The 13,835-nt window shown below is 53.7% G+C and overlaps 1 protein-coding gene and 1 gene segment (V, D, J or C); one reads left to right on the top strand and one right to left on the bottom strand.

Moving 5' to 3' along the window:
• Positions 1–259: 259 nt before the first annotated feature.
• On the bottom strand, positions 260–7,631 carry LOC119044334 (putative DBH-like monooxygenase protein 2). Its single transcript, XM_037138613.2, has 13 exons — positions 7,344–7,631; positions 6,292–6,438; positions 5,627–5,788; positions 5,296–5,379; positions 4,372–4,539; positions 4,111–4,213; positions 3,773–3,939; positions 3,350–3,441; positions 2,970–3,066; positions 2,773–2,832; positions 1,608–1,738; positions 930–1,044; positions 260–620 (listed from the first exon to the last, which is right to left on the bottom strand). Exons 1-13 carry the CDS (start codon positions 7,629–7,631, stop codon positions 375–377), a joined length of 1,860 nt encoding a protein of 619 aa, XP_036994508.2. The 3' UTR covers positions 260–374.
• A 4,731-nt stretch (positions 7,632–12,362) lies between these two features.
• Positions 12,363–13,430, top strand: LOC119044607 (T-cell receptor beta chain V region E1-like). The segment is given in 3 exon segments: positions 12,363–12,574; positions 12,859–13,157; positions 13,278–13,430. Coding segments are annotated over 3 exon segments (507 nt in total).
• Positions 13,431–13,835: the final 405 nt, after the last annotated feature.

A 13,835-nucleotide genomic window follows, 5' to 3' on the forward strand; every position in this document is an offset into this window, starting at 1 on the left:
ATCAGCACGGGAGAAGGAGGGGTCCCAGGGCTCTCCATCTGCATTTGAGCCCCCTCCTCCCCACGTGGCCTGCCGCTGAGTGAGCTGGAGCAGGAGACTTGCCCGGGAGTGCCCCACCACCTCACACCTACCCTTGGATCCTGATTTTGTCAGAACATCTGTGGCCCCACCAGGGCTTCTGAAGCTTTTGAGGATGAATTGCATCACTTTACAGAGAACCACAGTGCCCAGGCCTGCAGTGATGTGCCCTGGGCCACGGAAGGGACACAGATGGGGGACTTCAGGGAACCAAAGCAGAGGGGAGTTTCTGTGTTTGATGGCCAGGGGAGGGTTGAGCAGAGAGTGGCTTCAAGGTTGGACAGGAGGAGACACTGTCAGACTGCAGCCTGCAGGGTGGCGAGGAGCCAAGAGAAGGCCCCCTGCCCAAACAAGAGGGCAGCGAGGGGGAGGAGGCTCAGGGAGGCTGTGCCTGAGGCTGAGAGGGGTATGGGAGCAGCGGCCTTGAAGCCTGCAGGGGTCTGGTCCTGGGGCTCCACTTTGCCCCCCCATGACTCCAAGCAGGGCCCCCGAGGTGTGGGGATAATCTCCGGGATCTGGCCTGTTGTGTTTTCCACTGTCTCCTGCAGGAGAAGGAAAAAAGCAGGTTGTGGTAGAAGCCTCCCCACCTCCCACCTCGTTTCCTTTCTTTGGACCTTACTTGGTCATCCCCTGTCCTTGCAGCCTTGAAGGCTAACTGGAAGACTATGGTCCCACCCCCAACCTGGAGCTGCAGTAGCCCAACTGCCTGCTCCCCCAGCCACTCCACCCAGCCCCATGTTCCCACCATCCTGCACCTCCCTCACTCTTCTCTGTTCCTGGCTTCTCCCAGTGCCATCCCGTACCCCTGCCTCCCTGACCGGAGGTGGTAGTGTCTCTTGGGACACACTCACATCAATGGTCTTTATTATCACCATCTGCTGTGCCTCCTTGCAGGCTTTCTCAGCCGTTCTGATGTTCTCCGGGGTCCACTCCACATTGTTCATGGCCATCACGGCCTCCATGGAACTGCATGGGTGGGGGCGGGGTTCAGGGGGAGGACATTAGCTTAAGATGGACTCACAGCTTTGACAAAACGTGTGGGAAATCCCTTCCTTGTCGTCAGCATCAGTTTCATGTCTGTGTAAACTCTAAGGAATGTCTTACGACTGCATGAGACCGTCAGGAGTTTGGCGAAAGAGAAGTATCATCGGAACTCAGAGCTGAGAACTTTTACCAGGGAGGAAAAGAAACTTCTGATGATTTAAAGAAGTGGCGTTTAATCTGTGGGTCATGAAGTTCAGGGAGGTTGGTGGAGTGACTTCAGCGAACCTGTAAATGCCCGCAAATCATATGTGAAGTGGGGTACGTCTGCACAGACATGCCTCTTTCTTGCAAAGGAGTTTCAGAGCTTTCATGAAGTCTCAGGGAGGACCCTTGTCCCCAAATAATGGAGCATCACCACCGGAAAGTAAACACAGTCTGACTGAGTCAGGTCGTGCACAAGAAAAAGGCAGGCCAACAATCTGTCCACAAAGGATCTAACTTTGAGAGATCACGCTTGAGGGGGCTCATCATCCAGGGGCACTCACTCTGACACCTCCTCCCCCAGCTCGTGGGCCACAGAGATGATGTCAGGGTATCCCATGCAGCTGGAGATGTTGTTCCGGGGGTAGTAGAAGAGGAAGATGAGGCACATCTCATTGATAGTGCTGGCACCACCCTGGAGAAGAAGAGGGGCCAGATGGAGAGACAAAGATACAAATGCCTGCAGGGGGGACAAGGCCTGAGGGGGTGGGGGAGAGGCCATCCCACTGATGATGGTGCTTTCCTTTCCCCTTAACCTCCAGCCAGCTCACTGGTCCTTACTTACCCCTGCTCACTGCACCTCCTCCATCCTCCTCCTCTATTTCCGACCAGTAGACAGCTATGGGTATGATTTCCAAAAATAATCCCACATACCTGCCCTATCCTCTATTTTTCCACTGCCACTGTCTTGGTTTAGGAGGGTAAAATACAATATTGAACTTCTTGAAAAAAAGCCACTTCCTCAGGAATTCCTCCAGAATGCCTCATGGGTGCACATCTAAAGTGGGACCCATCCCCCCAAAGTGTCACAGGTTCTTAGCACTGTGGTGGGATCTGCCAGTCCCCTGGGAATTCCCTCAGGGCATTCTCTCCATTTTCCTTCTAATACATCCTCACCGATGAGTGACCTTGTAGTAGAGTCCTCTGAAGGGCATCATTTTCTTCCTCAATGACAATGACAAGCAATGCCTTTTGACTCTGACAAGCCTGGAACCGTCCCTGACACACAGTAGCTAACTCTAACTGAGCATCTCTGCAAGCCAGACAATGGCCTAGATGTTTTACCTGCATCAATAAATTCCCACAACACTCCTCTGTGGTAGATAGTATTGCTGATTCTTTTATAAATCAGGAAACTGAGACAGGAAGAGGCTGGGTACCTTGTCTAAGGTCAAAGAGCTACTCATGATGGCATTCTGACCTGGCCAAGTTGGCCCTGAGTCCACGCTCAGAGTTGTGTTAACGTGCTGTCTTTTCGGGAATCCTTGCACCCATCTTACTATCATTGGGATGTGAGAACCTGAAACCCTCTCTGCGAATAGGCAACACCACTGGAGAAAGGAGGGGGATTCAGCTGGAACAATCAGTTGCTTGATATCCAAGGCCAGGGATGGGGCTGCATTCTGAGGCTGTCGTCATGGTGACTGTGGTGGGGAGGGAGCTACTTACAAAAGTCAGGGAGTCTCGGTCCAGTGTCTGGTAGCGACACTCCACCAGTAGTTCATCTCCCTATCGAGAGTGAATCACAAAGGCTGAAGGTAAGGCAGAGGGGCACTGGTGCAGTCACAGAGCTCTCCCGGCTGAGGTCATGAGCCCCGAGACTGCCTGTCCCCCTGACTCCAACCGTGCCTCTCCTGGGCACCCACCGGCTTGATCTCCACCCGATGAGGTAAATCTCGAGTCTCCTGCAGGTTGAAGTCGTAGGAAGTGTCTTTACAGATTGTTCGGAGTTGTGTTCCATTTCTATAGGGAGAGGATGGGAGGGGGCAGGAATAAGAAGAGGAGGGTGAAGTGGGAGGGTGTCTGTAGATGAAGACGCCATGTGTGGGGTCACCCTGTGGGTACAGATTGTCCCTAAAGCAATACGGCTCCTCCTCCCACCATCTTCCTCCAGGCTTCTCTGCTCTATAGACGGTTCTGGCTCCTCCTTACTCCCAGCCTTCTGCTGCAGAATAAATAACTGTTTCTAAGCTCTATGTCCCACATGCACAAGGGAAACCTTCAGATGCGTGTCTCCTTCCCTTACCTGTACTGCACGGCCTGCAGAGCCCGCCCAGCCAGGTGGGTGTGGAGCAGGTAGCCAAACACCTGTATGTCAGGCACCGGGCCCCCATTCATCTGTGACAGGGAGAAGGGGCATCTGGGTTGGTGAGAACTCTGACTTCCCTGCCCCTTGATTTTCTGCCCTTAGTATCGGACACCTTCCTCTCAAGACTGACATGAACCCCTTTAGCTTCCACCAAGCCAGCCTAGCTGCAATTTCTGCCCCCCGGTCCCCAGAAGATGGACAGATGTGTCCATTCTGTGCATAATCCAGGTGAGTGATGTTCCTGAGTGCTGGGCTGTGGTCATCGAGTGAGGGTGTGGCTCAGCCACGTGGGCTGTGGATCGGGCCAGACCTGTGGTGGGGAACCAGCACCCTCGGGGAGGGCGCACCTCCCAGCCTCACCTCTTCGAACTTCTCTGTCTTACACAGCCCGTAGGACAGGAAGGACTCAGTGCCCGGGGGGATGAAGTGGATGGGGAATGTGAGGAAGCCCAGCTGCAGGACTCCCATGTCGTGTTTGCGCAGCTGTGCCGAGTAGTACATCCGAATGCCGGAGGAGTCATACACACCTGGTGCAGAAAGGCAGGATCGCAGGAGGCAGGAGAGCGGGTCCCAGCATGGGAACAGGTGCAGGAAAGCTGGGGTGGGATATGACTGACAGGGGCCCACTTCCCTTTCCACAACCCCTTCTCAACTCCTAAAGGCATCAGGCAGCCTCCGTAAATGCTCTAGATGCTCACCAGGAAGATTGTGAAAATTGCTGTAGTGAATCTCCAGGCGGACCCACTGGGGGTCCAAGGGCGTCCCAATGGAGATGCCCACGTCATCCGGGAACTGGTAACTCTGTTGCATGGAGGGAGAGGGGCAGCGAGAAGGGCTGGGAGCTAGTGCAGCGACCCATCCCAGACCTCCCTCGCCTCCCGGCCTTCCACCAGCCCGGCCACCCCAACTCCCAATGGCACACCCCGCTTAGCCACCTAGCTCCTCATCTCGGTACTCACTGTGCCCCCGACAGCCCAGCCCACGACGACCTGGGAGCAGAGGGAGAAGGCGGGGTCCGCCCCGTAGCAGTCGCTGATGCCGGTGGGCAGAGCGCTGGCGTTGCCGCAGGCATACAAGAGGATGTGGTGTACCATGGTCTGGTTGTGCTCCATCAGCTTGGGCTCAAACTGGGTGGGCGGGGGAGGGCGGGGCACAGTCAAGATCCTCCGTGTCCGTCCTGGTCCCCACCTTCCCCTTCCCCAAATAAAACTACACCTGTCCCCTGCTTCTCTGTTTCTCTTTCCCCTCCATTTCTTCTCTCTTTCTTCCCAACCTGTTGTCCCCGTCTGACTCCTCTCAGCAGCCGTCGCTGAGAGCTCCGCACGCTAAATCCCGGGAAGTCAGCCTTTCCCTGAATAACCCCAGCGGGTCCCTGCTCTCTGGGCACTTAGCACACCTTGTTGGACGCACTCTCTATAGAATATATGGCTCCCACGCGTTTGCCACGTATTCCAGGATCACACTTTTATTTATATGATCCAAACTGGGATCACCCAAATGTGACTTCAGGTGCCCAAGTCTGCGCTCCCTCTGGCCAGACTTCCCTCGGCCACGCCCCTCCCAGCCAACACTTCCTCCAGGGCTGAGACCCAATTCTGGGGCCAGGGTGGGGCTTGCCCTTGGTTGTTTGCAAAAACTAACTCCTAATTAACTGGTGACCTTCATCAACGTCTGGGCTGCAGTGTGGTGCTGGAAAGAAACAGTGCTGGGAGCTGAAGCTCCGGGCCCAGGAGCTCCTGACCCTCCCACATGCACCCCACCTGGCCTGGCCCCAGGTTGGTCCCGCTGCTTCCTCCCAGCAGTCTCCCGACTGACACCATCCCCTTTGCGCCTGCCATGCCCACTGAGCTGCCTTCACAGGGTCCCCGTCAGTCTCGCCCTACCTTGTAGATGTGGTGCTTCTGGCTGACAATGGGGAGAGGAAGGAAGGTGCAGGCGTATGTGGTGTCATCCTCAGGGATGAGGAACTGGAGAGAGACATGCAGAGGCTGGGCTGCAGTTGGGGGGCTGCTCCCAGAGAAACCAGGAAAGGGCCAGGCCAGGGAAGGGTGTTCCCTTCGATGCCCAGTTGGCTGTGCTCCGGGAACTGAGGGAAGTCAGAGAAACCTCAGTTCTAGGAATGCACTGAGTCCTGGGAACAAGGGGAGGGTCTGGCCAGAGCAGGAAGATGGGAAGGGGGCTGGAGCAGGCTGGGTGGGATGGGGGCTGTCTCACATCCGTGAGCTCCAAGTCATGGATGATGGTGTTCTCGGGGACGTCAAGGTCATCCGGGTGGAATATTTGTAGCAGGAAGATGGACTTGATGAACGTGCGCTCCCGATCCAGCTTCGGCGTGTCGTCCAGGCCGTAGGCGGCCAGCACTTTCATGGTGTCGCTCTGGGGGGTCATAGGCATTGAGGTGCTGCGCCCATGAGCGGCGCTCGGCACTCACCCACACCCAGGGGCTGACACAAGCCATCTGCTCACATGTAAACAGTGGGGTGGGAAGGGCTTCTGTCTGGAGGGTCAGAACCAGTCAGGGCCCAGTTCTGCCTCCGAGGCCAACTCACCAGGAACCTTGAGCAAGTCACATCCCCTCTCTTATTCCCTCTCTATGCCTGTGTCCCCATCTGGTAAGTGACTCTCCAAAGTTCAGTGTGGTCGAGCAGGGTTCTTCAAGAGGGCAAGGCTGGGGCGGGTGGGGTGGCCGCTGAGTGGGTGGGAAGCCCCCCTGCCCAGGCTTGTGGATTCTAAGAGGGGACAGTTGGGGTGGGAGGGACAGAAGTCCTGGGGACTGCAACTGGCTACCTGAGATGCGTAGGGGCTCCAGTGTGGGGGTGACCACGTTCCCCCACCCCGCTGAAGTTAGGAGCCTGTGTTTTTCTCTCTCCCAAATTTACCGTAATGTCCTGGTCGTGAGGGTCACAGGAGCGGAAGGGCCTGGAGAAGCGCATGGTGGTGTAGACGGCATCTTCCGTGAGCCCCAGCAGCTCAGCATCCTGACTGCCGTCCTTCTCCAGGGTGTCTTCATCCACCAGGTGCTGATCCTGAGGTCCAGGGAAGGTCAAGGAGTAAGAACCAGGAGCCCCAAGTGCTCATGACTTAGGAGCAGCTCATGTCCCATTAGCTCCCCCAAGGTTCCAGCTCAACAGAACCCAGGGCTTCTTTATTAGGGAGTTTGCTTCCAGGACAGACCATGGTGTTGAGGGTGGAGCCTTCGGAGAGAGAAATGGACAGCGTCCAGTGGGAGTTTTGCCACCTGACCTTGCTTGACTTCTGTTTTAAATCTCATCCCCCTCAGTCTTAACATTCCTGTATCCCTAACCCTGGAAAGCTCACTGATGCTCTGGACTCTCGGTTCAATTCACCCAGTTCTGTGGCTCTTAATGTTAGCAGTCCCCTATAAACACAGTTGAGATGGATGAGACTGGGAGACGAGTGAGCTTCTTCACCTGAAAACTGGAGTAATACTCATCCACCTCACAATGATGCTGGGAAGTCTAATGTGCAAATGATTTGGAGCAATGGCTGGTTAATTGAAAGTGCATAATGATGTTAAGCTGTTACAGCCTTGGGGGCTGTGGTTATTAGATTATTTCATGCTGTGGTCCCCCTGACAGAGCTCACAGGAAACTGGGGGTGAGGGCTATATCTCAGCAGCTGCGCCTCTCCCCGCAGTGACCTGCATTTAGGGGCTATTAGCAGACATGTGGGTCAGGGCTCTCTCCATCCAGTGTGTCTGTCCCTGAGCACTGAGGGATATGTCGCAGTCTGGAAGGCGTAGCCTGAGTCCCTCCAGTGGACCCCTTCTGCTGGGACAGGCAGCCACTGGCTGGTGTGCCGGGCATGTGCCTGCCTATGTTTGGAAAATGTGGCCCTTTCCTGGCCTCAGAGCTATGCTGAACCCAGCAAGAGACCCTCACTCTGGGGAGAAAGTCACCCTGGGACTTACGGAGAAATAGACATTGCCCTCCGGCAAGACGCCTCCAACAACCAGATCGCTGCCCACGGTGGTGTAGCGGTCCGTGATGCCCAAGCCCACCCAGCCAGCTGTCTGGACCTGGAGCTCAAAGGTAATTATCTCAGCCTCAAGGTCAAAGTCCCAGCGCAGGAAAACGGCATTGGAAGAATCTAGAAACCTGGAATAACGCAAGCGAGATGCTGGGCCCTGACGGCTGCTTTGGGAGGGGGCTGCAAGGACTGTAAGTAGGAGGACTCCGAAGGGGAGGGTGCAGGCCATGGCTCCGGGGGTCATCTCTTCCTCAGTGGACACTCAAGAGGTGTGGACTTATATGTGCTTCTCCCTGTGCTGGGCACTGAGCCATGGGGGAGGGACAGACTGGGGCTCTTCTGATCTGATCACCATCCCCTGGGTGCAGAGTGGTGCCACTTACATAACCCCGGAGGAGTGAGGCGTCCAGACAGCATGTGGAGCAGCTCGCTCCTGCCCTGGACTGGGGACCTGGCAGCAAGTGGTCAGGAGTAAATCTACTAAACTCGTCTACCCCAACCTCATGCTGGTGTCCTGCCAACAGGGTCCTCACAGAATCAAGGAGGTCTCTCCTCTCCTCTCTTCTCTCCCCTCCCTCCCTTCCTTCCTCCCATCCCTGGATCCTTGGATGTCCTTACTGAGCACTCCGTCCTCTGGCACATGTCCCTCACCCCAGTTTTTATGGACAGTTTCTGTTTTGTCTCTATACAGAACTGGAGCACACATACAGGTCCCATAGGGGTGCGTGGGAGCCAGCCTTTCAGCCTCCCAGCCCAGCAGGAAGGAGAGACATTGCTGGGAGGGGTCAAGGGAAGGTTGTGATTTCCATCTCTTTAAGGAGTCTTTGCCGCTAATCCCGGGAAGGACACACAGAGGTGAGGGAGCCGTAATCAGCTTTCAGGTGGGCCAGCCTGGGTAGCTTTGCGTTTCTGCACATTTTGGGGAGGAGCAAAGGGGAGGGGGCAGTGAGGGGAAGAAGAGGGTGAGATGGGGATAAACGTGAACTTGCATTTGAGAGGCTTTGGGCTTTATCCTTCCTCCCACGAATCGCCTTTCAGAGGGGTTACCTTTAGGGCCGTTCACTGGAGGCTTGGCCCAGTGTCCCCATGTGCCAGCACTTTGGTATCAGGCGGATACTAAAAGGGCAGAAGGAATGTTAGAATACGAGAACACACGAGTAGAAAGGAGTATTAGATCCACTTAATGTTAGAAACATTCCAATCCACCAAATTGTTAGGTGAGGAAACACCAGGGGTAACATGAGTGGCCGTCACTGTGCAGGCAGAGTTAGCAGGGGACACAGGGCCCTGCCCCCAGGCCAGTGCTCTCTCCACCCTTCCCTAGGACTCCTCTTCCCCCCAGGCCCCAAACACCCCAGCCGGTCTTGGCACCAGGGCTCATCCTGGAGGCAGCTGGTGTCATCACTGACTGCTTCTTAGCAAGGGCACCAAAGTCTCACCCTGACCCCGAAGCTCCTTCCTCCCCAGGTCAGACATAGCTCCTCTGTGGAAGGAAGTCACGTCACTGACCCCCGGGGTCCTTTCTCCAGGAGTCAGTGGAGCAGCTCAGAAAAGTTAACAAGGACCTGAGTCTGGAGAGCCTCTCCTGGCACAGAAACTGGACCCCCCACCTCCCACAGGAATAGCTCAACGGGGGTAGACAGGACTTGGAGCACCTGCCTGTGCGTACATTCAGCACCTCTGTGTTCTTATTACCTACTGAGTGAGTCCTTCAGAGCTGCTAAGGGCCCAGGTGAGGTGGTTTGCAGCGGCTCTGAGCCACTGCATAGCAACTGGGATATGGTGGTGGAGAAAACACATTTCCTAGGGGCACAGCCCTAATGCCCAGCTCGGGACATGGGAGGAGGTAGGGAGCTAGGCAGCCCCCTGGAAAGAAGAGGCTTACCTTGGCCGAGGACGGGAACCAGGCCAAGACCAGACAAGGAGCCTGGGGCGGCACTGACCTTGAGGAGCAGGGATCCCAGGAGGAGATAACAGGAGTATCAGAGACACTCTGATCCCAATCATATTTGGGGATTAAGGCAAAGGGAGGGGACAGCAGGGAGACAGGACCGCCAGCCCTGTAAACTGAGATGTGCCCAAGATTCCTCGGGCCACAGTCTGTCTCCCGGCCTCAGCACTGGCCTAAGGAGGAGGCACAGTCATGGGAAGGAACCAGAGTCACAGCCACCACAACTCAGGGAGTCTGCTGAAGGCCCCGGCAGGCTGCTGCCCATGACCCTGCTCTCCCTGTCCTTGGATTCCCAGCCCCTTTTCCTTTCACCATCTGATCCCCAGAGTGACTCTCCCCGAAGCAAAACGCAGGATGAAATGCATCTTTCTGCCATTCAGGACGTTCGATTTGGGCAATGCCTTTCCCTCTCCAGGTGATGAAGTTGGAAACAGGTAAGGGAACAAAACGCAAAAGTGAATCAGCACGTTACTCAGAAGGCAGCACAATGGACATTTTGTGCACAAGTGGATGATGGTGCAATTTTGAAATAGGGTGATAAAAAAAATCAGTGAAGTCACTTCATACACAAAGTGGTACAGCATGAAAAATCTGTCTTTTGTTTAAATCGAGAAGCACACGATTTCAAAGTCAGCAAGCCAAGTGGATTTATAAGCTGTATTATGCTGTCCCCCAATGGATCCTTTGAGAAAATCATGCGAACCCTATTGCTGTGTGTGTTAAAACTTTGGAAGAATAAAAACATGAACAGTGAACCTGGGAGGTGTAAACCTCCAGGACGCCAGGCCACTGCTGGGCCCTGACGTGAGGATTCTTCCAGGGTCGTGGCTCTGGGATCTTGCCTTGTTCCAATTCCCATCTTCATTTATTATCTGCGGTGCATAGACACCCACTGGGAACACTGACTTGAACATCTTGAAATAGTGAAGTTTGGTTGCTGACCCCTGTGTATCTCTGTACTGTTACCTGTAAAACACGGAGGTTGGAGAGGTGGGAGATCACTGGTTTCTGAACCCACTAAAAAACGAGGCCTCTTAATGTTAAAAAAGTTAGAGGCACTTGTGATTCTAATCTCTGTTGATTACTAAGTGATAGACGATGAGAGAAAGATAAATGCTACTGTTAACTTGATCATATTTTAATGGATGGGAAACTTGCCATTGAATAATCGAGGTCCAGTTTACAATGTGCTTACTCTGTGCCAAGCGTTACTCTGAGAATGTTTCATGTGTTTTTAATTTATTCCTATGAAGTCACTTTCTTTTTTTTAGAAATTTTTTGCTCATTTTTTTGAAAGCTTTTATTTATTTATTTTTAGAGAGAAGAGAAGGGAGAAACAGAGGAAGAGAAGCATCCATGTGTGGTTGCCTCTTGCGCCCCCTACTGGGGACCTGGCCTGCAACCCAGGCATGTATCCTGGCTGGGCATTGAACCAGTGACCCTTTGGTTCACAGCCCAGGCTCAATCCACTGAGCTATATCAGCCAGGTATGAAGTCGCTTTCATTACTATCTACATCTCACAAATGGAGACACTGAGGCCCAAAGTCACACTGCTACTTAACGACAGCACAATGAGTCACTGGGGAAATACAGTGGAAAACAAAATCTCTTAACTCAGAAGATCTTGTCCCAAAGGCAGAAGAGAAAGAAAATCCTTCCATTACTCAATCAGCATTAAATCAGAACGTGGCACACACCCTTGGCATTTCTTGAACAGATTTCTAAGACAAAGAAACCTCAGCCTTTTACTCAGGCCTGGAGACCCAGTCCATTACAGGCATGTTCTCAAAATAAGCAAGGTTATTTTGCGACCCTCTGTTAACCCATAGTTCATCTCAGAGCCACTGGGTAACTGGGGTGTCCCTCTGTGTTCGCTGGTTGGCTTTATCTGAAGGAAAAATAAACATATCTTTATGACAGGGAGTCATTTACAACTTGGTGTGAGCTGTCTGCTCTAAATTAAGTTAGGCTCATCGTCCTAGACATTAATATTGCAAAGAGATGGCTGCAGATCTTTGAGAAAGGCATTCCTGGGTCTTAACCCTGGCAACAGTTTTTTGTCTTTAAAAAATTTTTTTAAATCCTCACCCAAGGATATGGGGTTTTTCCCCCCATTGTTTTTAGAAATAAAGAAAGGAGGCATGGGAGAGAGAGGAACGTTGATCAGTTGCCTCCTGTACATCTCCTGACCAGGGATCGAACCTGCAACTGAGGTATGTGCCCTGACCAAGAATCAAACCCACAACCTTTTGGTGTATGGGACGATGCTCCAACCGAGCCACCAGGACAGGGACAGTTGTTTGGCTTTTTAAAAGGTTTACATACAGCCCTGGCTGATGTAGCTCAGTGGGTTGAGCACAGGCCTGGGAAGCAAAGGGTCACCACCAGTTCATTTTCCAGTCAGGGCACATTCCTGGATTGCAGTCCAGGTCCCCAGTAGGGGGCGCAAGAGGCAACCACACATAGATGTTTCTCTCCCTCTCTTTCTCCTTCCCTTCCCTTCCCTTCTCTAAAAATAAGTGAATAACAAATCTTAAAAAAAAAATAGATTTACAAACATTTCAGAGACAGAGAAAGAACTCACAAGTTTTCTAAAGTAAACACTCTAAGAAAATGGCGGGGAGGGAAGACCCTTCCCTTATTTTTAACCAGGAGAATTAAGCGTCCGATGCTAAATTTCTGCTCGCCCTTTTAGAGCGGAACGTGGGAAATTGGAGATGAGCATCCGTTGTGCATGCCCAGTGTGGCCTGGTGGCAGTCTCTGCGTATAGGTGACCCACTGGGGGGTGGAGGGAGGTCTTTGTGTAATCTATGGGGGTCGTCTGGTTGCAGGGAGATATTTTAGCCCTTTTCTAGGAACTTCTGGGACACAGCTGGGAGGGTGCGGGGCCCGTGCGTGAAGGCACTCAGTGACCATGGGGAGTGTGCCTGTGTGGGGGCTGGGCCAGGAACTAAGAAACACTTTCCGGTTTGAGGTTTGAGTCTCAGTGAGAAGATGAGAGGAGACCTTGTGTTTCCTGGAAAAGCCACTCCCTTTTGAGAGTCAAGCCCAGGGAGTGTCAACCACTAACTGCCACCTCACAGGCCCGGACCCTGCTCTCCCACCCTGCCTGGTTGGCCCTGTCCCACCACGGCCCTGCGGGAGAGGACCTGTGGGGCCAGGGGATGGCAGCACTTCCCATTCTGTGGGGCTGGGTGCTCGTGGCTGCTGTCAGGACAGGTCAGAGCTGGGCAGAGAAAGCCACTCAGTGGGTGGACAGAAAGAAGGCGAGACGGGATCCCTGGGGCACCAGGGGGCACAGAAGGTCTTGCTTCCTGGTCCCAGCCTGGCCCGGGTCCTCCCAGACACAGCCTCTTGTCCTGAGAAAGTATCCTTTCTGCTTCCTGGTGCCTCCTATTGGCATCACTCAGGGACCCCCACTTCAGGATTTGGCTGCCCTAATTATTTCTGGGGGTGACCTCCACCCCCCAGTGCCTCCAGCCTGACCTGCCTGTGTATTTCAGGGGCCACTTCAAGCTTGATGGAGCAAAGGCCCAAGTGGGCCCTGGTGCGACTCGGACGGGCTGAAATGCTGCAGTGCTTTCTGAAGGATACCCAGTACCCCTATATGAGCTGGTACCAACAGGATCTCCAGGGGCAACTCCAGGTGCTGGCCACTCTGAGGTTTTCTGGGGACAAGGAGGTCGTATCCCTTCCTGGAGCGGATTACCAGATCGTGCGTGTGGATGACAAGGAGCTGAGGCTGCATGTGGCCAATGTGACACAGGGCAGAACCCTGTACTGCAGCTGTAGCACAGACACAGTGAGAAACCCTCCTTGGACAAGTGAATAAAAACCTCCTGGGTTCCCACCCACGGGCCCAAGCTTCTCCTCCTCCTCTGCCTCTACCTACAGCCCCTGAGCCTGCTTGTCCCCTCCTCAGGTCCTCCCTTCTGGCCTCTTTACTGCACGTGGACTCAGCCAGCATCATAGCACAGGGGTGGCCCACAGGCTCTGGAAGACTCGCCTGCAGGCCTTGGCTCTGTCATCTGTGAGCTGTGGGGAAGACATCCTCGTTCTGAAACTTAGTTTCTGAGTCTGTACAGGCAGTAACTCTACCCAGCTCAGAGGGCCCTGTAGGGATTAAACACCCCAGTTCAGGTAAAACCTTTAGTATAAGACGGAGGTACATGGGATGCACTTAATGAGCATTAGCTCTTGTCCACACAGTCTGCACACAAGAAACAGGCATATTGTACGTTCATACCGATCTCAATGTCCAGAGGGCACCGGAAAGAAACCTGGAGGAATTCTGGGAGCTCAGAAGGGGGAGAATGAATGTCTCGAACTGTGGCCCCCATTCACACCCCTGGAATAAATAAACACCCACTTTTCCAATTGGATCCCCATTCTCAGTGCTCACCACCACCTCAGCTTCTCACACCCCTCAGACTGATCAGTACTTAAAAGTGAGATCCTCCAAGAGGGCCTCACTTGCAAA

The sequence above is a fragment of the Artibeus jamaicensis genome, unplaced genomic scaffold, assembly GCF_021234435.1.
Source record: "Artibeus jamaicensis isolate MK-2021 breed Jamaican fruit bat unplaced genomic scaffold, CSHL_Jam_final scaffold_2172, whole genome shotgun sequence".
Classification (NCBI taxonomy): domain Eukaryota; kingdom Metazoa; phylum Chordata; class Mammalia; order Chiroptera; family Phyllostomidae; genus Artibeus; species Artibeus jamaicensis.